Source organism: Balaenoptera musculus, chromosome 6 (assembly GCF_009873245.2).
Source record: "Balaenoptera musculus isolate JJ_BM4_2016_0621 chromosome 6, mBalMus1.pri.v3, whole genome shotgun sequence".
Classification (NCBI taxonomy): Eukaryota; Metazoa; Chordata; class Mammalia; order Artiodactyla; family Balaenopteridae; genus Balaenoptera; species Balaenoptera musculus.
In genome coordinates, this window is record NC_045790.1 from 96,548,810 (window position 1) to 96,573,137 (window position 24,328).

The 24,328-nt window shown below is 52.2% G+C and overlaps 1 protein-coding gene and 1 long non-coding RNA gene across 10 annotated transcripts in view; both read left to right on the forward strand.

Annotated features, from left to right (window-relative positions):
• The window catches only part of LOC118896830, a 33,661-nt gene extending 28,025 nt beyond the window's left edge, over positions 1–5,636 (forward strand). For all 3 annotated transcript variants that reach the window (XR_005020301.1, XR_005020300.1, XR_005020302.1), the window contains exons 7-8: positions 3,263–3,385; positions 5,411–5,636. This is a non-coding gene — a long non-coding RNA (uncharacterized LOC118896830). The remainder of the gene's footprint in view (positions 1–3,262; positions 3,386–5,410) is intronic.
• Positions 5,637–14,049: 8,413 nt separating this feature from the next.
• Positions 14,050–24,328, forward strand: part of COL27A1 (collagen type XXVII alpha 1 chain) — a 144,966-nt gene continuing 134,687 nt past the window's right edge. For 6 of the 7 annotated variants that reach the window (XR_005020262.1, XR_005020261.1, XR_005020263.1 and 3 more), the window contains exons 1-2: positions 15,803–15,965; positions 22,355–22,425. Coding sequence is in view for 4 of the 7 variants with exons in the window: in XM_036854956.1 (XP_036710851.1) it covers positions 15,904–15,965; positions 22,355–22,425 (133 nt within the window). In the remaining 3 variants the exon portion in view is untranslated. Of the gene's footprint in view, positions 14,285–15,802; positions 15,966–22,354; positions 22,426–24,328 lie in introns of those variants that run through there. The other variant, XM_036854957.1, reaches the window with a different exon arrangement.

The window sequence follows — 24,328 nt, forward strand, 5'->3', positions numbered from 1 at the left end:
CACTTCTCAGATCAGAACTGCCTCTCAGGACCTCCTCTACATGGGCTCTGATGAGCGAGGCAACTCTAGATCCAGATGGGACCCTCCCCCCAACCCAGCACCACCTCTGGGTCCTCCTTTTCTTTACATTGCCCACCCAGCTCCCGGCAGGAAACCAGCTGGCTGGGAGAGGCAATTCCAACAGTCCTGAGGCTGGCCACGGTGTACAGTGTGGTCCCGCCTCTAATCCCACCACCTCCTGGGGGCAGGCGACATGGGCAGCAGCCTATAATTTGGGGGTGGGAGATGGGACGCCCAGGTCAGCTTTGACCAGGGGGTCCCCAGAGGAAGGGAGTGGTCCAGGGGTTTGGAGAATCAAAGCCTTCCTCTCAGCTCCCTTGGTGACCATGAAGATAAAAATATTTATGGACAATTTTCCTCTCTCTGGGGACGGCCGGGCACAGAACAAGGCTGTTTTTTTCCTTGGCTGTGGCTGACCTCTCAGGATGCAGGGAGCTGAGACAAACACAGGTTGTTTATGGGGTCTGCAGCAGCCCCACAGACACATGCTGCATACAGTTTCCCCTTTTCAGCTTCTGGCAAGTTGCCCAGAGGAACAAGGGTGGGTTTCTGTCTTCTGTTAGCTTAGTTCTTGGTGGGGCTGGAGGGATTTTTTTTTTTTTTTTTTCCCTGAGAGATGGGGTGAATGTGTTATGGTGAATAACGTTTCCCATAATTTGCCTTTTGAAAACACAAGGAAATTTGCGTATGTGGCTGCAACAGCCTGGACAGAGAGCCTTCTGGCCCTTCATTTCCCCACCGTGTCAGACTGCTCGAACTCAATAAACACTTGTTGACTGAATGAATGGGTCATAGAAATGGCAAGCCAGAGCTGGGAGGAAGGCCCCCTGGAGATCCTCTGGGCCAAACTGCTCAGGTTTCAAGCAGGGAAACTGAGGCCCAAAGAGGGGGAAGGGATGGAGGCTGCATAGAGTGGTAGATTTCACAGCTTATGATGATGACAATAATAACGATAATAATAATAATAATAATTATTATTATTATTATTATAAATCTTTTCTGGGCGTTGGGTGTTTTCCAATTTACCAAAAGCTTTCCCATTGGCCAGACTCCCAGCAAGACTGTGGAGGAGGCAAGAAAAAGATTAGAATTCCCTGTGTCATGGACCAGAGAAAAGAAGTTCAAAGCTATCAAGCAACTTGCCCACTCATCCAGAAAGGGGTGAGGTGGAGTTCAGGAACAATTTCAGGCTTTTTTTTCCATTTGGGTGTGAAGTCCACCCCAGACTCAGCCTGACATTAAATCCCAGCTCTGCCACATGTGAGCTGTTGAAACAGCTCACGGCACCCATCCAAGCCTCAGTTTCCCCATCTGTAATCTGGGGCTTGCACTCTCGAGAATGGCACCAGAGAATGGATACGAACCCACCTTGGAAATTGTCAAGCAAACGGGGGGTCCCATTGCTAGAATTATGATGTGTCAGTGACTCCTTCCATCCATCCAAGGGAGACAGCATTCTGATTCCAGCTCTTGAGATAAAAATAGCTTTAAGGGGAGGGGAGCAGCTCCCCAGGATATCTGGGCAGGATAAAAATAACCCTCAAGAACAGCTGGCTCCTTTTCTTCACTTTGGTATTCACCCACAGTCTTCTGATCTCTTATTCGGTTTCCCAAGTCGACCTACCATCCTAGGCAAACAATCCTCCTTGTTCTGGGGCCAGGCGGTGGCAAATATATCCCAGGCTCTGGGAGTAGAGGCTTTGGAAGCGAGAAATATGGGTCCCATCCCACTTCTGTTTACAACTCTCTGTGTGGTTCCAAGCAAGTCGTTCTCAGAGTCCCATTCTTCCTCCATACTGTGCTGTCCAATAGCACTTACTCCAAGGATGGAAGTATTCTATGTCTGCACTGTCCAATACAGTAGCCACTAGCTGCATATGGCTTTTGAACCCTTGCATTACTGTCAATTTTTCCCTTTAGGTCTGTTAGTGTTTGTTTTACCTATTTAGGTGCTCTTATATTGGGGGCATACGTGTTAATGAGTGTAATATTCTCTTCTTGAATTGATCCCTTCATCATTATATAGTGTCCTTCTTTGTCTTTCTTTACAGACTTTGTTTTAAAGTCTATTTTGTCTGAGATGAGTATTGCTACCCCCACTTTCTTGTCATTTCCATTTGCATGAAATATCTTTTTCCATCCCCTCACTTTCAATCTATGTGTGTCTTTCGCCCTGAAGTGAGTCCCTTGTAGGCAGCATATCGTAGATTCTTGTTTTTTTTTTATCCAATCTGCCACTCTATGTCTTTTGATTGGAGCACTTGCCTATTGAACATTTGAAATGTGGCTAGCATGACTAAGAAACTTAACTTTTATTTTATTTTTTAATTTTACGGAATTTAAATTTAAATAGCCACATGTGTCTAGTGACTACGATATTGGCCAATGCAGGCTTTTAAATGGAGATGGGATGAGCACCTGCCCCGAGTCCTGTGGTAAGGATTGATAGCATGTATGTAGAGCCTAGCACGGAACAGATGCTCACTGCTTGTTTACGCCTCCCTCTCCCCCGCCCCCTTGAAATGTGGATTTTTACAAGTGTCTTGGAGCTGAAGAATCCCCCTTTGGGAACATGCAACTCCTCTTTGAAGACTGGTGGAGAGGTGAATGGAATGGTGGGAGGAAAGGGGCTTCTGTGCTGGGTGGGCTGGGAGAGCAGGAAGCATGTCCAAAGCAGATGACAAGGCCAGGTCAGAGTTAAGGACAAAAATGACTGCACCTACCCATTTCTACCTCCACTTTTTTACTTTCATGGGCACCAGTACTCAAAAGGGGTCTATCTTAGAAATTCCTTTTCTTTGCATAGACGTGGTTCAGATCATGGACTCTAGAATCAGATGGTTCCTAGATTAGAATTTCAGTTCTATCAGTTACTAGCTGTGTGACCTTGGGCAAGTTGCCAGCCTCTCTGTTTCCCATCTGTAAAATGGGTAGAATAATTCCTACCTCTGAGGGTTTTGTGAGCAATCAGTGAGCTAATGTGTGCAAAGCTCTGTGCAGTGGGCCCAGCACATAACAAGTGCTTAAGAAACAGAAGCCATGGCCAATTTTGTAGAAATAAAGCCCTTTAACTCCCACCCCAACTGGAGTCCAGTGAGATGCCTGAGAAGCCAATGATGGGGTATCTCCAGAAGACCTCTTTTTGGGTGGTCGTCATGGTGAAGAAGGGACCAGGCACAGGAACAAGTCCTTGTACCCTCAGATGGCAGATAACCCATCAAACTGAGCTGGAAGCCATCCTGAAGCATCTAGCATTTCTGTTGATCCTGCCAAATGGCAGTCTCCTGGGACCCAACCAGAGATGGGAACTCTGCTACCTCTTGAGGTAGGTGATACAAACTGATAGAAAGTCTTTCCTGGGATCCAAGGGACGCCTGTCTTTCTGTGATGTCCTGCCCTTGGTTTTCGTACAGGCTCCACTTTCCAAATTCAAATTCCTTCCATCGCTGCCTCAGGTGGGAGGTGTCTGCTGATTGGTCCTAGTGAAAATATCCAGCGCAGGGGCTGGCTCACCCGGGTCAAGGACAGGGTTAATCTTTTTTGAGTTGGAGGAGCTGAAACTCAAAAGCTCCAAACCTGCCCCCAGTTAAGAACAGAGGATGTCTTTCATCAGCGTGTCTTATTTTGTGGGCAAGGGAACTGAGGGGTTGTTGTTTTATCCGTCTGTTCATCCACTCCCTCGCTGAAAGATAATTATTGAGCACCTACTGTGTGCCAAGGAACACAGAAATAAATTCCTGTCCCCTAGGTTTATAATCTGGTAGGGAGACAGCTGTTTCAACTGTGATTATAATGGTGTGATATGGGCTATCATGTCAGGGATGGAACTAGGGTGAGGTGAGTAAAGCAGTTATCTGAGGAACAAAATTTAATGCAATGCCAAAAAACTCAGTCATCAAGATAGATAATATTTTACTGTAATATTTTATTTTATTTTATTTTATTTTTTTTGGCCTTGCCGTGAGGCTTACGGGATCTTAGTTCCCCAGCCAGGGATTGAACCCAGGCCACGGCAGTGAAATCACCGAGTCCTAACCACTGGACCACCAGTGAATTCCCTGTAATATTTTTAAAAATCAAAATGAATGCAGAAAAATCATGATGAACAAAAGATAAAACTTTTAAATGAAGACAGGATCAAAATGACTCATTTTTCCTTTTGCCTCAGGCTGTAATATGGCTTGGCTCAGCACTGTATTATGGGGGATGTCGGAGGGCTACTGTGGGACAGAAAAGGCAGGCAGGTGATCCAGCCAGTGACGTGCTGGAATGAACTCATATCGGGTTTGCGCATTCCTTCCCAACCCTGCACTCAGAATCTGGCAGATGCTAAGAATCCGGGTTTTCCCCTCCCTTTCTGGAGAGCCGATTGTTAACTATTTGCCAGCAACCCACTATATCCAGCCTGCATTGGGGTGGGGGAGGGCCCTTAAGAAAATTTTCCCGGAAAAGGAGATACCTTCCAAATTTTGCAGGATAAGAATCTAGAAAAGGAGAGAAAGAACATCCCTCTAAAGGAGGAACTCCATGTGTAAAGCACCAGAGGAGTGGGGGAGAAATGTGTATTGTTTTTAGGAAACTGCAAGGAGCGGAGTGTAGTTGGAATAGATGATGCTGCAGAAGAAGGAAATTTCAAGAAGGCAGAGAAGGTCACAGCACCAAGTGATGCCCCAAGACTGAGTAAGATCTGGGATTGTGCTGGGGGAGGAGACTGCAGATCTAGGGGAAGAGGAGGACGCTCCCTACTTCTGCAGTGTCCAGACTACCAGCCCAAGCAGGAGACCTCAGTGGTGAGCTAATAAATAACAAGATCTCTGGGGGGAAAAGCCCTGATTTATTACATTGGTCAATTTCAGAAGTGTAAGTACTCCCACCCTGGCCAATTTCAAGCTGCCAGCGTATGTCACTGAATGTCGAGTTAAGCAGAGATGCTCGGTAACACATCATTATATAGTATGTCCACCCTCCACTTACAACAGATGTAAATAATTTCAAGAACACAGATAAAGTGCACTAAGATAACTAGAAAGAGATGAGTTTTGAGTGTTTGTTACTTTGTTTTTAATATAATTTGCTTTTAAAATTTTAAGTTTATGCAAACTAATTCTTAATAAGAGCTTGACAGCAGCTCACAAACCTCCTGAAAATTTAACCAGCTGCTCTCCTGAGCCAGTCAGAGTAGACATGAGCCGGCTCCAGCACACCAGTGGGAGAAGAGATTTTGGTCCTTACTTTCCGTGTGTCCATGGTGGGGCGGTGCTTTCTGACTCCCTGGGCTTCATTTTCCCCACTTGAGAGACTGGATCAGCTTTATCATGACGTGCTCTTTGCCCTGGCCCTCTGTGCACAGGGACATGGATCTACGCCTCTGGGTGGCTTCCCGGGATGAAGCTGCAGTCCCTGGGACATCAGAGAGTCCAAAGCAATCAAGATTCTCAGATCTTCATCCAGGAAAAAGGACAGCCCGGGGCCAGTTTTGGCCCCAAGTTTTCATGTCTTCATCACTTCAAGAACTACTGTTTTATTCTGAAGGATTGGCACCTAAACGATCTGAGAATATTACAAAAATAATGATAGTAATAAATACAACCTATATTTGTTATACTTTTACCATGTGCCAGACCCTGTTCTAAGTGCTTTATATATATTAACTCATTGAGTCCTCATTATAGGCACAAGGTTGGTAATATTATTATACCAATTTAAGAGATGAGGACGCTCAATAAAAATAAATAGATAAATAAATAAGGACTTTGGGATTAACAGATACTACTATATAAAAAATAGATGAACAACCAGGTCCTACTGTATAGCACAGGGAACTATATTCAGCATCTTGCAATAACCCATAATGGAAAAAAATCTGAAAAAGAATATATGTGTATGTACATATATATATTCTTTTTTTTTTTTTTTTTTTTGCCAAGGAGCCAACACTTTATTTGGGACTGAAGCACTTTACTGTACACCTGAAACTAGCACAACATTGTAAATCAACTACACTTCAATAAACTTTTTAAAAAGTTGAGGATGCTACTGCTATCACAATTCAAAAGATGGAGAAATGGACAAAAGAGGTTCCCAAGAAGTTAAATGGCGTGCCCAGGACCACACAGCTAGGGATTTGAACTGAGATATGCTGTTAGCCGTTACCGACGTGTTCAACAAGGGCAGCCAGTGAGAAGAAGCATGCTTTTGCAGCTCAACACAACTAGCAGAGACCCATTCCCTTGGGGGGAACATCCAGCCAAGACCAGCTGTATTTGATCACAGGGACTGATGAAGTGGGAGAAAGGAAGAGTCACCACGGAGGCGCACATTAATAACCCTAAGTTCACAGAAGAGGAAACAGGCTCAGGGAGGAAAAGAGGGTTGCCGAGGTCCCGTAGTGCTAGTACAGAGTGGAGCTGTAACATGAGCCCAGGGGTGTCAACTTGGCCAACATCCTGCAGCCAACCTCAGGTGCTGGGCAGGCATGGGGTTCATATAAAATCACAACCATTCCCAGATATCCAGATAGGTGAGATTCCAGATAAGAACCTGGTTGAAAAACTGCAGGGACTTCCCTGGTGGCACAGTGGTTAAGAATCCGCCTGCCAATGCAGGGGACCTGGGTTCGAGCCCTGGTCCGGGAAGATCCCACATACCGTGGAGCAGCTAAGCCCGTGAGCCACAACTACTGAGCCTGCGCACTAGAGCCCGCGAGCCACAACCACTGAGCCCGTGTGCCACAACTACTGAAGCCCGCGCGCCTAGAGCCCCTGCTCCACAACAAGAGAAGCCACCGCAATGAGAAGACCGCACACCGCAACGAAGAGTAGCCCCCGCTTGTCGCAACTAGAGAAAGCCTGCCTGCAGCAACAAAGATCCAACGCAGCCAAAAATAAATAAATAAAGTAAATTAATTTTTAAAAAAAAGAAAAACTGCAGAAAATAAGGAGAAAATACCCCTCAGTGAATAAACTGCCCAGCCCCGGGAAAGAGGAGTGGTAATCACCCATCTCTGATTATCACCATTTTTTTTTTTACCCTGGCAAATGCGTGTGTGCGGGTATTAGTACATAGGGTCCTGCGCTAATGACAGCAGTTAGACAGGGTTCGAGGGCTGACAAAGTCTCACAGGGCTCAAAACAACAATGCTTACATATCTGCAGTTCCTTGCAGGAAAACGGTGCAATCTAGCAACTGCACTAGGGTGAGAATATTCTTCACAGCCAAAGGCTGCCTCACAGCAAGGGCTCTGGAGAGGCCAGGTGTGAGCCCCAATTGTCCTCCCTTTGAAGGGCCAGACCAGGGTGCACTTTTTCTCTCAGATCAGTGACCACTAACTTGTACATGGAATGCCCCAAAACCAGGGAACCCCAAAATGGAGTCTCAGTTGGGGTTTCTTATCCCCAGCCGGTCGTGTAGGCATATTCTTGCTTGCAAACCAGCCCCAATGGCAGAGGCTTCGGGGATCTCACCAAGACCGGGTACAACGCGTTAGTCTCACTGTTATCAATCAACAACACTGAAACGTGAACTGCCTCCAACTCATGGGGACAAAGTAACACTATTAATCAGTATGGCCATCAGTATGACCAGTGGTCAATGTCCTATAGTCACGGGTCCTTAAGCAAAGATGAGAGAAGCATATTTAACAAACAACAATTCAGATAAGCTGAAACGACGGACCATGCTTAGAAAAGGCTCCATTTAGGAGGACAAAACTCTACTGCCCCAGAGGAGGCACATGAGAAAAAGTTAGAGGTTCTCAGTGGTCATCAGCTTAGTGTGAATGCTGTGGTGTGTTACCAAAAACGGTAATAGGCACTTGGGTCAAATTAATAGAAGCATAGAATATATATCAGGGGAGGTGATAGTCCTGCTCAACTCCATGCTCGTCAGATGCCACCTGGACTTTTGAGCTTTGCTGTAGTCACTTGGCAGTAGTTGGAGGAGATGATGCTGGAAGATATGACACTGGTGCCAGATGAATAGTGCCGGATGAGGAAACGAGAATGCTGGGCCTGGAAAAAGGATGCCTTAGGGGGTGGGGTTTTTACTTTCAGAGTGATTTCAGCCATGGAGTCAGGCTTTAGTTGATTTCGGAGCTGCTGTTCTCAACAGCCATTGTATAGGGGCTCTGGCTTGATGATACTTGGACACGCGTCTGAAGAGCTCTTTGCAGAACTGGTTTCTTGGGTGGAAGGCGGAGTAGTGTGTGTGTGGCTCCTCTGTCTTCGCTTTATGACAAGGAGAAGCATCCAAAGGCATTTGCATTGGTCATCTTTTCCTGGAACGACCCACAAGCAGGAATGTATCACATCGCATGGTCTGGACATGGGGTTACGAGGTGGCCAAGCGCTTGGAGTGCAGGTTTCAGCTGGTGGAGGGGATGACGACTCCCTAACACAGCTGTCTCTCCAGCATGTTTGACAGCACATCTGCCACTTAGGAGTTTGCTGAGGACATTGTGGAACTGTGGACTGGATGCATTTTCAACTCTTTCGAATTCACTCAGTGGGCCCCTCCCCAGCAGGCTCTGATTGACTACTCCTTGGGCTGTGAAGAGACCCTCCCCCCCCCCCCCCCGATGTCACCACACACACAGGTCCTGGTATATTGTAATGAGCACTTGGGACCACAGTTCTAGCCCCATTTCTGTCCCCTCGCTGCTGGGTGAACTTGGGCAGGACCCTTCCCTTTTGGGATTTGGTTCCTTGTCTCTAAACTGGAGATGCAGCTATCTGTGCTGTTTCATGGGGTTGTTGTGTGGAAACTTGAGATGCTGGCAATGAAGTTGTTCTGTGCTATTATTGTCGTTGTTGTCATTGCAATCCCCTGGTCTGTCTGGTACAGACCGAAGTTCCTGTTCCCCTGCTACATCAGCTAGGATGCTTTCAGCTGGCAGCGAGACAAAACCCTACTAAAAGTGTTTTAGACAGGAGGGACACTATTGTTTTGAGAAAGGACAGTCCAGGTGTGTGTGTCTGATTCAGCATCTCAATAATGTCCTGAAGGACCTCATTTCTTTCTGCCGATAACTCCTCTCACATCTCAGTGGCTGGTTTGTGGCTTATGTCTACACCCAAGCCACTCACTGGCCAAGAGAAGGAGACCACCATGGTGGGCTTAGTAGAAGCGGGAGTCAACCCTTACAGCTTGAGAGGGATGCAGTCTCCACTGAAGGATGAGGCTGCTTAGAAGGGGGCAGATGAAGATGGAATTCTCTTAGCAAGGATGAACCAAACAGTGTCTGCCCCAGTCACGGGGATGTCCTAGCATGACAGTCAACCAGTCTCCAGCCCTGCTTCTGTTCCCTCCCTTATTCCCTCCCTCCGTCCCTGACCTCTCCCTTCCTCCATTCCATCCTTGTTCATCCAGCATTTACTGAAGGCCTATTGTGGGCTACCACTGAGTGAGCCCCGGGGATTCTATGGAGGTAAGGCATAGCCATGGCCTTGAGGAGGTCCAGTTGAGTAGGTGCATGAGATAAATATACACCCTGATGTGAAATGGTGGGATAGGGGCAGGGCAGGGTACAGCTGTGGGAATCCAAGGGGGGGATCCAGTGAAGAAGGACATTCCAGCAGAATTGGTGACAGGGGTGAAGGCCTGAAAAGTCTCAGAGCTCATCAACTGCTTGGTCTTCACTCTTGGCTGCAGGGATGGCCCAGAACTCATCACAAACTCCCTGTTCGGTACAGCCAATGGTTCCAGACAGATCGTCAGAGAGAGTCCAGAGACCTTAACTTGCCACAGCTCTCACATCTGGAAAATGGGTCTAATTCTTCCAACGTTGACGGAATGGATGGAAGGATGAGGAGATAGGTTTGACTGTCCACAGTTAGACATCAGTGTAGGAGGCCTGGCTTCTCACCCCAGCCCCCCCATTGATTCTGTGTGACCTTGAAAGCATCAGGCACCCTGTCCCTGAGCCTCAGCTTCCCCACCTGTAAAATGAGGATATTGAGTTAGGTGGCACTAGGGGCTCTTCCAGGACTGAATTTCTTTGGGGGTCCCCACATTTGGGTCAATATCAACCCCCGCAAAATAATCTTTGGACATCTCCCAACCCTCTGCCACCTGGCCCAGCCCTGAGGAAATAAAGCAAGACTGGGGAGCAGGGCGATGGCCCCGGGGAGATGGTCTGGGATGCCCAGACAATGGGATCACGTGCCCAGAGGATGTGCTCTCTCTTGGATAGTGGCCCAGGAGCTTCCCTGGCTTCAGCCCTCATTCCTCTTGGTGGAATGATTGTTTCTGGGGTCTTGGCAGCCGACAGGCCAGAGTGACGTGGCCCCAAAGGCAGAACCCAAGCCCTGGGAGACAGGCGGGCAGTGGTAACAGCCAACACCAGCTCCAACCTCCTCCCCTGGGGAGGAGGACTAGACTGGCATTGCCTGGAGGGGACAAAGGGAGGGGACACTCTGGGAGGCTGCCTCTTTCTCCAGCTTGGAGTTCAGGTCAGTTTACTGAAATGCTTTATCCTGGGTGCTGGGAACACAGCAAGGAGCAGGATGGAGTATGATTGGTGTATCTGCAGCCCCTGAAACTGGCCCTGCCGCATGGCACGTGCCCAACGAGTAATTGTTGAGGAGGGAGGATCCTGATGTAGGAGAGAGAGCAGGTGGCAGGAGGGGCTGCCCTGCTCTAATCTGGCAAACTTTACTCTCACGCATGTATCCCTCCCTCTCTCCCTCCCTCCTTTCCTTCCTTCCTTCCTACCCTCCTTCCCTCCTACCTTCCTTCCGTCATTCACTCAGCATTTATGGAGTACTTCCTATGTGCCAGGTACCGTGTTTCGTGCTGTTGTCAGAAACTCAGCAGGGCATCTGCTCACAGCAGGGACCACAGCTTGTATTTGCCTGTTACCAGTGCCCAGCTCAGGGCCTGATGCACGGTAGCGTCTCCTGATTGGCTGAGTGACCAGGGAATGAATGACTCTGTTATTAGGTGTGCACTGTGTGCACACGTCCTATGGGACATGCAAGCCCGATGCGAAAGGAAGGCCCGTCCCGGTGTGCCCAGCAGTGTCAGGCATTGGAAAATTGGGGACTAATACGTGGCATCCAAGTTCTCCTCCCAGTTCTGCGGTACCAGTGAAACAAGTATGAGTTGAGGCAGCACTTCCTGACCTGCGTTATCTGTCTGTCTCCTTGCTCATCTCCTCCTGCAAACACTGGAGAGCAGGAAGCACAGCCTGGCGCACAGTGGGTCCTCCGGAAAAGCTTGGTGGATGAATCGGTGGAGACTGATACCAGGGCAGTGTACAACCCTCTTTCTGCAGGCAGACTTCATCTAGTGATTTAGTCAAACATTTATTGAGCCCCTACTAAGTGTCCATCACGGAGGCTATTGAGATCAACAGTTTCTCTCAAGGCAGATGCGCCCCAGAGAGCAATGGGTCCATGGCTGCTCTGCTTGGGCAGAAAGTAAACTACGTGCCTTGGAAAGTCCTCACCAGGCCGGGAGTTCCTATCCTTCTGCCTCGTCCCCAAAACATCTCCATGGGCCTGCGGGCAGTGTCCACCCAGTTCCCAGGCTCATCGCCTTCTGCCCCTTTTTGGCTGGCTGGTGAGCACCCCATCCCTTTCACAGGGTGGGTAATTGCTCAGTCAGTGTCTTCTGGATCCAACTTTCATGAAGACTGTTTGTGCCCAGTCGCTGGTGCTGTGCCAGGAACCTACTTGGCAGGAAGACTGGGTGTGAAGAGGCAGTGGAGGCAGGAAACAAGGTCCTTTCCCTAGAGTTCTTATCAGTGTCCATATCTGCTCTTTTCAGCTGACCACGAACTCCTGGAAGGCCATGAGGCTCGTTTCTCTTCCAACCTAGGAAAACGCAGGTAGCCCTCAATAATTATTTACTGCATTGGATTGATTATTTACAGCAGTCTCCTACTCCCAAGCTCAAAGGGCACATGCTGAGGATCATGTCCAATGCACCTATTTTACAGATGAGGAGAGTGAGGCTCAAAGGGGACACCATCAACCTCTGTGGGCTTTGGGGGGTTTCCCATGGGTCTTTTGGGCTTCTCTCATTAAAGCAAGGCTCCCTGGGGCTCACCATTGCATACTCAGATTTGGGAGTGAGATTTGGAAAGAACTTGGAATTCAGCCACTGACCTGCTGCCTGATCTTTGAGGAAATGCATCCCCTTGCCTGGAAATGTCTTTCTGGCCAGTAAGTTGCACATCATCACCCACACGGTGCAGTGGGGAGAACTGGATGGTTTCTTCACTGGGCTCCCCTCACTCCTCCTCCAAAACCAGCCTGAAATCTGCTCCCACCATCCGGGCCCTTTTGTGACTCTTTCACTTGAGCTGTCTTCCCCAATGGCTGCATGTTTATCCAACATACACTTCGGGACCCAAAGGCCACCTCTTCCTGGGAACTTTCCTTGGTTTCTCTCTATCCCTTAGTCTGCTTGACAATTCAATTCATCTGTATCTCTCTGATAGCATCTATCACATTCTTCTTGTGTTATCTTTATATGATTGCAGGGGATTCTCTGTGACATGGCAGTGTCTGATGTCTCCTATCCAGGCCCCCTTCCTTGACCCAAGTTGCCGACCACATTACAAATATGTGTGCCCAGAAAGCAGGACTACGTACAAATTTCTTTGTCTTCACTCCATAGTGGCAGACCCTCTGCCCCCAGCTTTGTACAGGGGTTTGCACACTGTAGGAGTTAAAGAAATTCATTTAAATTATTAATGGTTTGAGCATCTATTGTATCCCAGGCTCCATGCTGGGTGTGGGGACACAGTTAGATCTGACCATGACAATACCATGTGACGTGTGCTACAATACGGTGTGGAGCAGAGCTTTGAACTGCACCTAAAAGGACAGAGAGTCTGTGAACAGGCAGAAAGGGGGTTTCGGGGAGAGAAGAGCCTGGGAGGAGACAGCATGGACAAGACCTTGAAATACGCCAGCTTGTCCAGAGCCTGGGTCCAGGCATCAGAGAGAGTGGAGCTCACTGCACAGAATATGAAGTTGGAGAGGCTGGCAAGGATCTGCTCAGAACCCTCTAGCGGCTAAGATTTAAATCATCATGCTCAGCTGCAAAGACAGGAATCAGACTACCTGGGTTCGAATCCCACCTCCACCACCTAACAGCTTAGTGATCTCAGGCAAGTTACTTAACCTTTCAGTATCTCAGTTTTCTCATTTGTAAATGGAGATAACAGGCCTCCCATAAGCGGTGGCACTTAGAACAGTGCCACACCTGGCTCAGCAGAGGCACGTGAGCTGCAAAATACTAGGGGATGCCAAAAACCCTTAGTAATGGAGTTTTACATCTAAGGGGGGGCCCAAAAAAAACCCCTAAGTAATCAAGATACATAATATTTTAATGCAATACTTTAAAAATGCCAAAATCCACGATGAACAAAATACCAAAATTGTAAATAAAGGCAGGATCTCTCTAGTGCAAGGGATGCAGCTCAAAATACATCAACGATTATCGGACTGGGAGTTCTCAGCCTTCAAGAGCCGTGGACTTCTGAAAACCTGAAGAGAACCGGTGGCCCCTCTCCCCCAGAAGAATGCACAAACAGGCACAATCTGTGCAGATTTTCAGGTGTTCCTGCACTTCTGGGGCTCGGCCAGGTGGAGGTTAAGAGCGCAGCTTCAACGTGGACGTGCCTGGGTGGTTCCATGCGCCGTCCAGCCGCCTGCGGGTTCCCCAGCACCACGCTGGGCCTCCCTCCTGGCAGTCACCGGTGCTCTGCCCCCTGCAGGAAGCAGCGCTCGGCTACGCGGCTTCTTTTTCTAGCTTGCTTGGCTCGCGCGTCGGCCCTCCCACCCCCTTCGGCTTGGGACTTTTCCTAAAGTTGCTGAAACCAGACACCTTGCTCGACCGAGCCCGCGTGCAGCCACGGTTTAAAAGGCCGCCTTCAGCGCCCCCTCCCCGCCCCCAGCGAAGACTTCAAAAGGCCCGGCGGGCGCCGCGGCCCCTGCACCTATGAACCGCCCCCCGCGCCCGGAGCCCGTGCCGGAGTCCGAGGACGCAGAGCGGCTGAAGTTCGAGCGCAGGCGGACCGGGCGGGTGGCGCAGCCCGGCGCGCCCATGCCCCTCCCGGTGCCGCTGCGCTCCGAGCGCCCGCGCCCAGTTTAGGGAAGGGGACCCCGTCCCCCCGCCCCCGCGCCCGCGCCCGGGGCTGCGGGGACCCATGAATACAAATGCCGTTAGGCGCCCGAGGAAGGACCGACCGTCCAGCCTCGCACCTAGGGACCCAGTAAGTGGCCCGGGGCTCCTGGAGCGCTGGGGGTACGGGTGTGTGTGTGCGTAAAGGTGCGCGCATGTGGGGAGGGGGTGCACGTGCGAGGAGTGAGTGTGTTTGTGCCCGCGTGCGATGGGCACTAGCGGAAACCTGCGTGCAAGTGGGGGGTAGCGCGCGTGAGTGTGTGCACTTGGGCTGTTACGTGTGCACGTGAAGATATGTATGAGAGGTGTGCACGCGGGTGTGTGCGTTGGGAGGATCTGGCTAGGCTAGGCTAGTGTGCATTTGTGCGCGTGTAAGCACTAATGTGCATGTGTCTGCGTGTGTGGAGTCCGGGTGTGCGCCAGAGTCCAGACACCCCAGGGTGTGTTTGTGTGAGCCCAGGAGGAGAGCGTGGCTGTGCCTGCATGTGAGTGAGTGTGAGTGTGTGTCTGAGTTTGCAGCAAGGGTAGATATGTGTGGGAATGTGTGTATGCACCAGGGAACAAGTCGTGGAAGTGGAGGCGGAGGGGGATTCTAATGCCAGGGCTCGAACTGGGGTTGTGGGTGTGCGAATTTGCCAGGTGTTTGTGGCGGCATCAAGGTGCGCAGTTCTGCGCTCCTTACTGGGATCTGAGGGAGCCTTTGGTCTACTCTGGGGTGAGGAGGTAGGTTAAGCTCCCATTTCTTCCTGCGTGGAGAGGAGAGAGAGAGGTGGCCAACATTGAACAAACGCACCCACTACGTGCCCAGGAAAGTCTGTCCTCCAGGGCGCCCTGAATCTGGGAGGAGAATAGGTGTGTGTATGTGTGTGGTAGAACACTGGTTGTTGTTTTCATGGGAGTCTGGACACTGAGTCCTAGTCCCAGATCTGTCCCTGGAACTCCGGGTTCCTTTCAGCAATAGTATCTGTCCCCTTTCCCCCTCTATCTTTGCCCCCAACTCGGGGACCCCCAGTCTCACGATCTAGAGGTCCCGAATCTCCAAACTGTGATCATCCCGCAGTACAGTCTTGGCCATCTCTTTTCTCTCTGTGAATCTCAGTTTCCCCATCTTTACAGGGGGTCTGGGGGGGTGGGGTGTCTTAGCGGGACAGTCGTGGGCCCGCGGAGGCTGTGTCCCCGGCTGAGGCCGGCAGGGGGCAGCAGGGGGCAGCAGAGGGCGGCCCGGCGCGGGGAGGAGAGAAGGTGGAGAGCCACCGCGGGCCGAGACTTTAAATCGCCTTCATTTCCCCCAAATCCTTCCTTTTCCTCTCCTCCCCCAGGCCGGCGGGGAGGCAGCTTCCACCGCCTTCCGCGCGCCCTCGCCCGGCCTTGCTCTGCCTCCGGGGACCGCCAGCAGCCCGCCTCCAAAAGTTTGATTTTTTTTTTTTTTTTCCCCCTGCTTCTTCTTCCTTTTTGGTGGAAGCAGAGAAGAGCGAGGCAGGGGCGAGCGCGGCGCCGGGACTCCTGGGACCATGGGCCTGGCGCGGGCGCCCGCGGGGCCCCGGCCGCGCTGCCTGCCTGCTCGGGCGCCCCTGGGAGCGGGACTGCGCTGTGGGCGCGGGGGCCGAGCGCTCTGAGCCCGCCTGGCGCGGCGGGGCGGGGGGCTGGCGGCCCCATGGGGCGCGCCCACACTTGCCCCCCGGGCTCGGGAGCATGAAGTAGGGGCCCGCCATGGGAGCGGGATCGGCGCGGGGGGCCCGAGGCACAGCGGCGGCGGCAGCGGCGCGCGGGAGGTGAGTACCGGCTCGGGGACGCCCCCTCCCCAGCTTCTTGCGGCTCCGGAGGCGGGGATTCCCCGGCGCGCGGGACGCTTCCAGCGGAACGTCAGCTTCCTGCTCCTTCCTTCACCCTTGCGAGGCGGGCCGCCAAGGGTTAACGCGGGCAGCGCCCCCGGCCCGGCGAGGGTTGGCGAGAGCGCTGCCCGCCCTGCCCCGCCTGGCGCGGCTGCCCGATCGCCTTGGGGCGGGGGCCGAGCTGGGGAGGGTCCCATGCAGAGCCAGCCCCGGAATCGGGATTGGGGGGTGGGGGTGGCGCCTGGAGCGGCGGGCGGGGGGGGGGGGCGGAGGGGGGCTTTTTGGATGCTTGGGGGAGGGGGGGATCTCCATTTCTGTCTGTCTCGGTGTGTTACAGTGTTGGTGTCCACAGGTCCCGAGCCTGTAAGTGTCCGTTTCTGTCGGTTCTCGGGAAACTTGTCTGCAAAATTCTAGGGCTGCAGGTCTCGGCTTCTGCTGCTGTCTCAGCGTCTGTGTGTCTTTGCACGTCCCCTGTTTCTGGAAATCTCCGCATGTGTGTCAGTCTGTTTGGGTCTGTGTGTCTCAGTGCTTCCCTGCTTGGGGAGGGGCAGGGGGTGGTCCTCAATTCCTGTCCCGCGTGTGAGAGAGGAAAAAGTGAGAGCTAGCATGTCAGGGCAGAAAGGGCCCTGGGAGATGACTAATTCGAACCCCTCGTTGCACAGATGTGAGACTCAGGGCCAGAGAGGGGCAGGGAATCTCCAAGGAGGGGCTGGGACCCAGAGGCTCTGGTTCCCAGCCTGTGGAGTAGGAGTTGTAAAGGAGTGAGCATGTGCAAGAGGGAGTCACCGCGTGTGGGTGTGTGTGGCCGTGAGCAGGATGGGAGCAGCCCCTCAGGGCCCTGTGGACTGTGGCTCATGCTTACGGCCCAGAGAAGCGCTCCCTGTCCATCCTGCCCCCAGGACCAGAGGACATTCCCAAGACGCTGGTCAGGGCTGTAGCTCCGCCCTTCTCCACCAGGCCCTGCCCCCTCTGCGCTGGAATCAGGGGGGTGATGCCGCCCCCTCTCTTTCCCATGTCTTGGAAAAAGTGGTCTGGCTGAGATTCCCCCGCCCCTCACCGCCACACACAAACACACACACACACACACACACACACACACACACACAGCACCAGTAAGCACACTGCTGACTCATTTTCTCCAGAAGACCCTGTGCCAGGGCAGATGCCAGCGGTTGGGTAGAAAAGTGGTGCCAGGCAAGCACCCCACAGTGGGGCCCAAGCTTTAGGTAAGTGGGCAGTCATGCTGTTTGAGGCCCAGCCTCTGCCTCCCTAACCACCGCAGCGCCCCAAACCCTGTGTCCTCTGGCCCCCTGCGTGCCTCCTAGCTTTGCTCCCAGCCCAGCTTCCATGACACTGTTACGGAGCATCCCTGGCCTCTCTTTCCTTCCCCTTCCTCCCTGTACTCAGAACGCTCCCCCTCCCTCGTGCTTCCATAAGCCTGCCATCCGCAAGGCTCAGCTCAACAGCCATCAGCGCCCCTGATGCCGCACTGCAGGGGGCTTGCCCTCCAAATGTAACCCACGGTCTGTCCCTCCCTGAGCACACTCCCCCCATTACTTTATTGGCATAGGCTCTTCCTCTCTCTCTGTGTTCAGGGACCCTCTGGATACCCCACAACCTACCTGGCACACGAAAATGCCATTTCAGTTGATGGCGGAAATGGAAGCAAAACAGAAACACACCCGTGGGCAGAGAGGGCACTTCAGTCAAGCCGTGCGAATCCTGCCTCTGCCCTGCGAGCTGGGGCAGGCACCTTGTCTTTCTGCTTCTCCTTTTTCTCATCCCCCAAACGGGCATCCTCATTCCCAGCCAGAAGGGTTTTTGTGAGGATTAGTGGGACTGTGCTTGTAAAAGGCTTTTAGGACAGGGCCTGGCATGTAGTAAGTGCTCAATAAATGGCAGCTGTTATTTATATTATTATTCACTTCATCTTGAATGGATGTGTGAAACAACTGAAAAATTCTGGGCCGCATCGTGTCCAGACAGATGCCCTGTCTATGTTCCCGTGGAAGAGGTGTAAGGTGTGAAGAAAGCCTGGCGTCTGGGCACGTGGGGCCTGGCCAATCCATGGAGGCAGGTGGGACAGGTTCATCCCCCTTCTCTTTCCTGTGGTCCGCCGGCCGCATCCTTCCCAGCTTACTCCGTGGGATAACAGCCAGCCCAGAGACCACGGGGCTGCTTTCCTTGTGTTTCTGTGCCCTGGGTCTCAGCTCTGAGCTCACAGTGGATGTCCAAGTTGTGTGGGTCTCTGAGCGCCTGTATGTTCTCAGGTAACAAGGAAAGAGGAAAACCTATGCACACCAGCTGCAGGCTCTGGCCGGCCTCGTGGTCCAGGAGTAACCACACTGGGTGTTCTGGCAGAGGGCTTTTTGCAGGAGAAAGGAACACCTGGGTTCCCTTCTTGGAGGGCTGTGTGGCCAGGCTGTGTCTTCAAGGTCAGGCTCCCTAACTCGTGGCTCCCGTTTCGGCCGCCTTCTGCCATCTCTGGCCCCTGAGCTCTGGTCTTCCCGACATTCTGGAGCCCTGGCTTCGCCCAGCCAAGGCCCACGAGTCAGCGGTGAAAACGGAAGTCTGGAAGAACAAAGCTCTGAGACAGTGCAGGCACTAAACGTTATTAGCAGTAGCCTAAACAGGATTGGAACGGGAGCAAATGAATCGGCAGGGCCTCCCTCTGGGAGCCAACTTTCCAGGCCTGGAGCTTACTTAGATGGCTGTTGGCTCCTCAGGATGCATCTCTGTTCCTGTTGGTGAAGGCTGGGACTCTGGTCTCTGGCAAGTAGGAAGTCCCTGTAAGTCTCCGATTTCTTCTCCATGGGAGACGAGTCAAGCGAAAAGGACTGTCTACTAGGTGGTGGAGTCAGATGATGTGGGTCACTGACATGCTGTGTGGCTTTGGGCAAGTCACTTCCCCTCTCTGGGCCTCAGTGGCCCATCTCTATAAAGAGGGGCTGGGACTAGAGTCTGGCCTCTAAATGATCTCAAAGGACCTTCTCCCACTCTATACTCCCGTGCTATACTTTGGCAGTTTCTGGGTCAAGTGCATACAGAATCCAGGTCTGAGAGGGTCAGTTGCATTTGTTGAGGTGAATGAAAAGGAGACAAATATTTTTGTAACAGGCCTTTCGGGGCTGAAATTCTCGAGTTAGAAACCGTGGTGTTAGGAAGCTTAATTGAAGAGAAGATTCTGATCCCATCTCCCCTGTGAGTCTTCTTTCTCCTGACCTTTAGGGATTATGGATATTGCCCCCAATACATCCTCTTATTCTCTAGAGGGTGGTCACCTTGGCATAACCCCAGCAGGAAAAACTGACCGAGAAGGATGTGCGTGGTTCTTGCACCTTCTCCTCTCCACCTGGCCTCTCTTTATCAGCTTGGGGAGCATCCTAAGAAGGGTGGATGTGACGACACAGGGAGAGACTCAAGGAGTGAGAGCTGGTGCCTGGAAAGGGCTGGGAAGAGAGGAGACCGGAAGGAAATGGAACAGAGACTAGTAAGGTTGCAGGAACACTGGAGAGCTAGGGGCAGTGTCTTCTGAGGAGGCATTCTCAGGAAAAATGAGTTCCCTGGTCCTCTAAGTTCAGGCACTGCTGACCGACGGAAAGTGCAGTGAATTTCCTTATTGCAGACTTCTCAGAGCCTTTGCTATGCAGCTGTGCTTTGGAACTACCAAGACTGGGATATAGGAGATGGCTCTTCCCCAGTAGATCTGTCCACAGTTTCCTGGAGTAGCTACTTGGTGGGTGTGGGAAATAGTACTGAAGAGCTATGTCCCCAGAGTCTGCCCATGGTGACCTTGAGGAAGCACCTGCCGTCCCTAGGCCTCAGTTTTTGTCAAATCAAACAAAGCTGCCTATTACTGTTCATCACGGCTGATGTGTCTGCCATTTGCTTCAAGCGGGCAGGTCATGCCAGAAGGGTCAGCCTCTACCCTTCTCCCGAGACAAGACCAGGGCCGCTAGGCACTGACCTTTAGTTATTGCTGGTGATGCGCTGGAGGTGAGGCCCGTGGAGGCAGGGAGGACAGGCCCTGTGTAAAAGGCATTCTCACAGCAGTGGCAGCAGATTGGAGAGGATGAGGAGGGAGCAAGGATTATCCAGGAGCATCCCTGGAAAAAGTCAGAGGTGGGGTGGGCCTGCTGGAGTTAAAGCTTTGGGAAGATACTTTGTAAAGTCCAGAGTCCTGTAATACCAGGTAACATTCATTCCTTCTGCAAAAATACTCTGAACACTTACTACATGCCTGCCAGGTGCTGGGAAAACAAGAGTGAACAAGACAGATGTGGTCTCTGCCCTTCAGGGACTTGGGCTAGAAAGGGAAACAGAGAAATAGACAATGACCATACGTGGGATACCCGGTGACGTATGTGCAGCAGGCTCTGGGAAATGACACCCAGGCTAGAATCTAACGCATGAGTGGAAACTGACCAGGCAAAAGAGTAGTGTCTAGAGCACTTCAGATTAGCATGTGCAAAGGCCCAGAAGCTGGAGAAGGCTTTCAAGGGACCGTCAGCATCTGAGTGCTGTTTCAGCTAGTTCACCTTATGCTCTGAGTAACTCTCAATTGAACATGGCTTAAACAACGAGGAGAGTTATTACCTCCCATATCAAGAGGCCCAAAGGAAAAGCAGTAATAGGGTTGGCCAATTCAGCATCTCAAGTGTCATCAGACACCCACCATTTTTCCATTCTGCCATCCTCACATGCTCATGTGGCTTGTTACCTCACATGCACAAAATGGCTGCAGCAGCAAGTCCCCACTCAACAACATGCAAAGGCTAGAGGAAAACCTTTTCCATGTCTCTTTGAAATTCTTTCTTAAGAGGCCCTGACAGGCATCCCTCACATCTCATTGGCCACATTTGGGTCACATATGCATGCCTAAGCCAGTCAGTAGCATGGCAAATTCTCAGAGTGGGCTTAGACTTATCCAGATTCATCCAGTATCCTCTGAAGTTCAGGTCTCCCTGAACTAGCAGAAAGTGGTATGGCTGTGGGTAGGTAACCATCAGTGTCTTCCACAGTGTCCAGGTCAGGATTACCATTGATCCTAATTGCAATTAAATTGGAGTACTTGGTATTAAATCAGAGGGTGTTTTCCAAGGCTCCCAGGGAGCTGGGAAGAACCCGGGGCTCCAGACATCCACTCTGGCAGATGGGTTTCCTGGATTACGTGATTCCCCAGAAGCACATCATCCTAGGCTTTCCCTTGGAAATGGATCCTGGGCCCACGTGTCCCAGCCTCTGCCCTCACCACCCGCCTGTCGGGGCTCTTTCTGCCTGCATCCTAGCTGGCCGAGTCTGGCCACGTGCCGCCCTCCCCTTTGCCTGCCTGGGGATCAGATGCCCCGGTGGCTTCGGGTGTCGCCAGTGGCTGCTCCCGCAGGAAGGTGAAATCGGATCACTGCCTCTGCCCATCTTGGCAGGAGCCCCTGAGCAGAGCATTAACCCTTCCAGGCCCCAGAGTGCAGGGACAGCAGGGTTGGTCTAAGAATAAGAAGCACTTTGGTGGCTGGCAAAAGGCCGAGCCCTTGACATGCATGAGCTCATTTAATCCTCACGCCTGACTTGCAAGATAGGGAGTGTCAGCTGAGTTGCAGAGGAGGAGACGGGCTCAGGGAGGCGGAGGGACTCATCCAGGGTCACACAGCTGGTAAGCGATGGGGCCAGGTTTGCACCCGTGGGGGCCTGACTGCCCGTCGTCTCCTCTTCTCTCCCATTTCCTATCAGCGTGAAGCCAGTAGGCAGATTCCTTAGCACACACTGGTCCTGGCTAAGGGGTCTTCTCCCGCTCTCCGCCGTGAGTCTGGAGATTGAGTTCTCATCTCTCCTGCCCTTTGAAAACACCTGTCATCTAAGCAGAGCAGTCTGGTCTTCCCACTGACTTTTCAGCCCTGGCTCTGTTGCCCACTGGGCCTCAAGATCTTGAGGCCACAGTACAGATGGAGAGACTGAGGCCCAGAGACGGGGAGCGGCAGGGGCTGTTCCCTCGTTGCCCAGTGAGTCGGCGGCAGATTTTGAGCTGGACCCTGGGTCTCCTGACGGCCAGGGCAGGGCTTCCTGCCTACTAGTTCCCGCCCGGTGACCTTGGTTTATTGATCTGTGAAAAGCGAGGTTGTATTTGTACTGTGTAAGCAGGTCCTGCCCCAAGAGGCTGTGGCTGGACCCCCGGGAGTGTGGGCTGGTCCGATGGGGTCCTGGAGCCTGTGCCTCACCTCCTGCCTCCCCTGGGCGGGACTGGGGTGGGACTGGGGCTGGGTGATCCACTCCCAACTCCCCAGCTGGAGAGTTAGAAGCTAATGTCACATCTGCTTGTGTCTCCTGGTCTCTAGGGGATTTCTCTTCACCTGGATCTTAGTCTCACTTGCCTGTCACCTGGCTTCCACCCAAGGAGCTCCTGAAGGTAATTCTCTCTTCTCTTTGCCCAGGGGGAGACAAAGGAAGACAGAGGGATCTGAGAACGCAGGGGTAGGAGACATCAGTTCCCCTAATTGGAACTCAGTGCCTCGACTTTCTCATCAGTAGAATGGAGCCAGTCATTGGCAAATTTCTCTTCCGGGCTTGAAAAAATCACGTTTGATGTTTTGTGAAGGGTAGAAAGGGCTCAGTGCAGAAATGTGGAAAGGGGATGCTTTTGTTCCTATCTAGGGCAGAATGTAAGTTACTTTGGGTCAGTAAGCTGCAGTTGTCCCTCTTTGTCCAATGGGTACCCCCAAGAAGTGCTGACAAGAGGCACGAAGGCCACAAGCATCACTGCCCACGCCTGTGATCTGCCCTCCCCTTCCCGTGAGATGCCGCTTTTCCCCACTATCCCTGAGGAGCTGTCCAGGGGGCCCAGGCAGCGGGACACTGGCTACACCACTGCCCATGGAAACTGAAACGTCTCCCACATCTGTTTGTCAAGCAGCCACAATGCTGCTTAAAATAGCAGCCCCTCCCCCTCCTCCACACCCGCCTGGCCTGTGTGCCGGGGCAGGCGGCCGGGCACTCCCAGAGCCCCTGTGGCCTGACCTGGCCACCGGGCAGGGATTGGGCCCCTGGAAGGGGAGGGCTGTGCCCGGAAGAGACTCCTGCTGCCCAGCAACATTTTGTGCAAATGTCATATTTTCCGAGCTTGCTCTTTCCCCCACAGAGTAGGTGAACAGCTGTCCAGAGTCCTGAGTCAGGCACTAGGGGGGTGGTGAGGAGAGCCTGGAGCAGTGTGGAGCCCGGTTTATGTAATAAAGGGATCTTGCTGCGGCCAGCTGGCCGGGTCCCTCCATCTTGGCTTTGGGCTGAATTCGTTCCCCTGTCCCCCAGCGCCTCTCCCCTGATGGGATTCTGGATGTGTCTCCACCCTGCCTTCCAACCAGTCTAGGGCCTCCAGCGCAGGATAGCATAGTGATGAAGGAAGGACAAAGACCCGGGGGCCAGCTGGGTCTTTTATTATAAGCTGTGTGACCTTGGGCAAGCTACTATCGCTCAGTTTTCTGACCCTCCTCTGTAAAATGGGGATAATAAACAGTACCTGCTGTATAAATGATTGAGAGAATAGAGAGAGAGAACCCCTGTAAAGCACATAGTAAGTGCTCAATAAATATTAGTTCTTCTTCTTATTGTTAATTATATACCACCTGAAAAGTTTGGGCAAGAACGGCCCTTCTCTATCCCCGTGGAGCCCACCGTGGTCAGAGGCTCCCGGAGGCTTAGCGGTGACCACCTCTGCCAGTTCCAGGTAGCAGAGTTGGGGACTTGGCCCCTGAGCTGCAGGTAGTGTGCAGGGGAGTCCTGGAGACTGCCTGGTGTCAGCTTTAAAACCCACCTGGAGGGCTTCCCTGGTGGCACAGTGGTTAAGAATCCGCCTGCCAATGCAGGGGACACGGGTTCGAGCCCTGGTCCGGGAAGATCCCACATGCTGTGGATCAACTAAGCCCTTGCGCCACAACTCCTGAAGCCTGTGCTACTACTGAGGGCTACTACTTGAGCCTGTGCTCTAGAGCCTACGAGCCACAACTACTGAGCCCGCATTCAACAACTACTGAAGCCCGCGTGCCTAGAGCCCATGCTCCGCAACAAGAGAAGCCACTGCAATGAGAAGCCCATGCACCACAACGAAGAGTATAGCCCCCGCTCGCCACAACTAGAGGAAGCCCGTGTGCAGCAATGAAGACCCAATGCAAAAAAAAAAAAAAAAAAAAACCACCTGGAGAGGATGATAAGGGAAACCTCCTCGGTGCCACCTGGCCTGGCCGGTTGTCATCTTCCCTGAGGGAGCGCAAGCGGCTGTAAGTTGCAGGGTGCAGGGAGAGATGTGTGCAGGCCTGGGA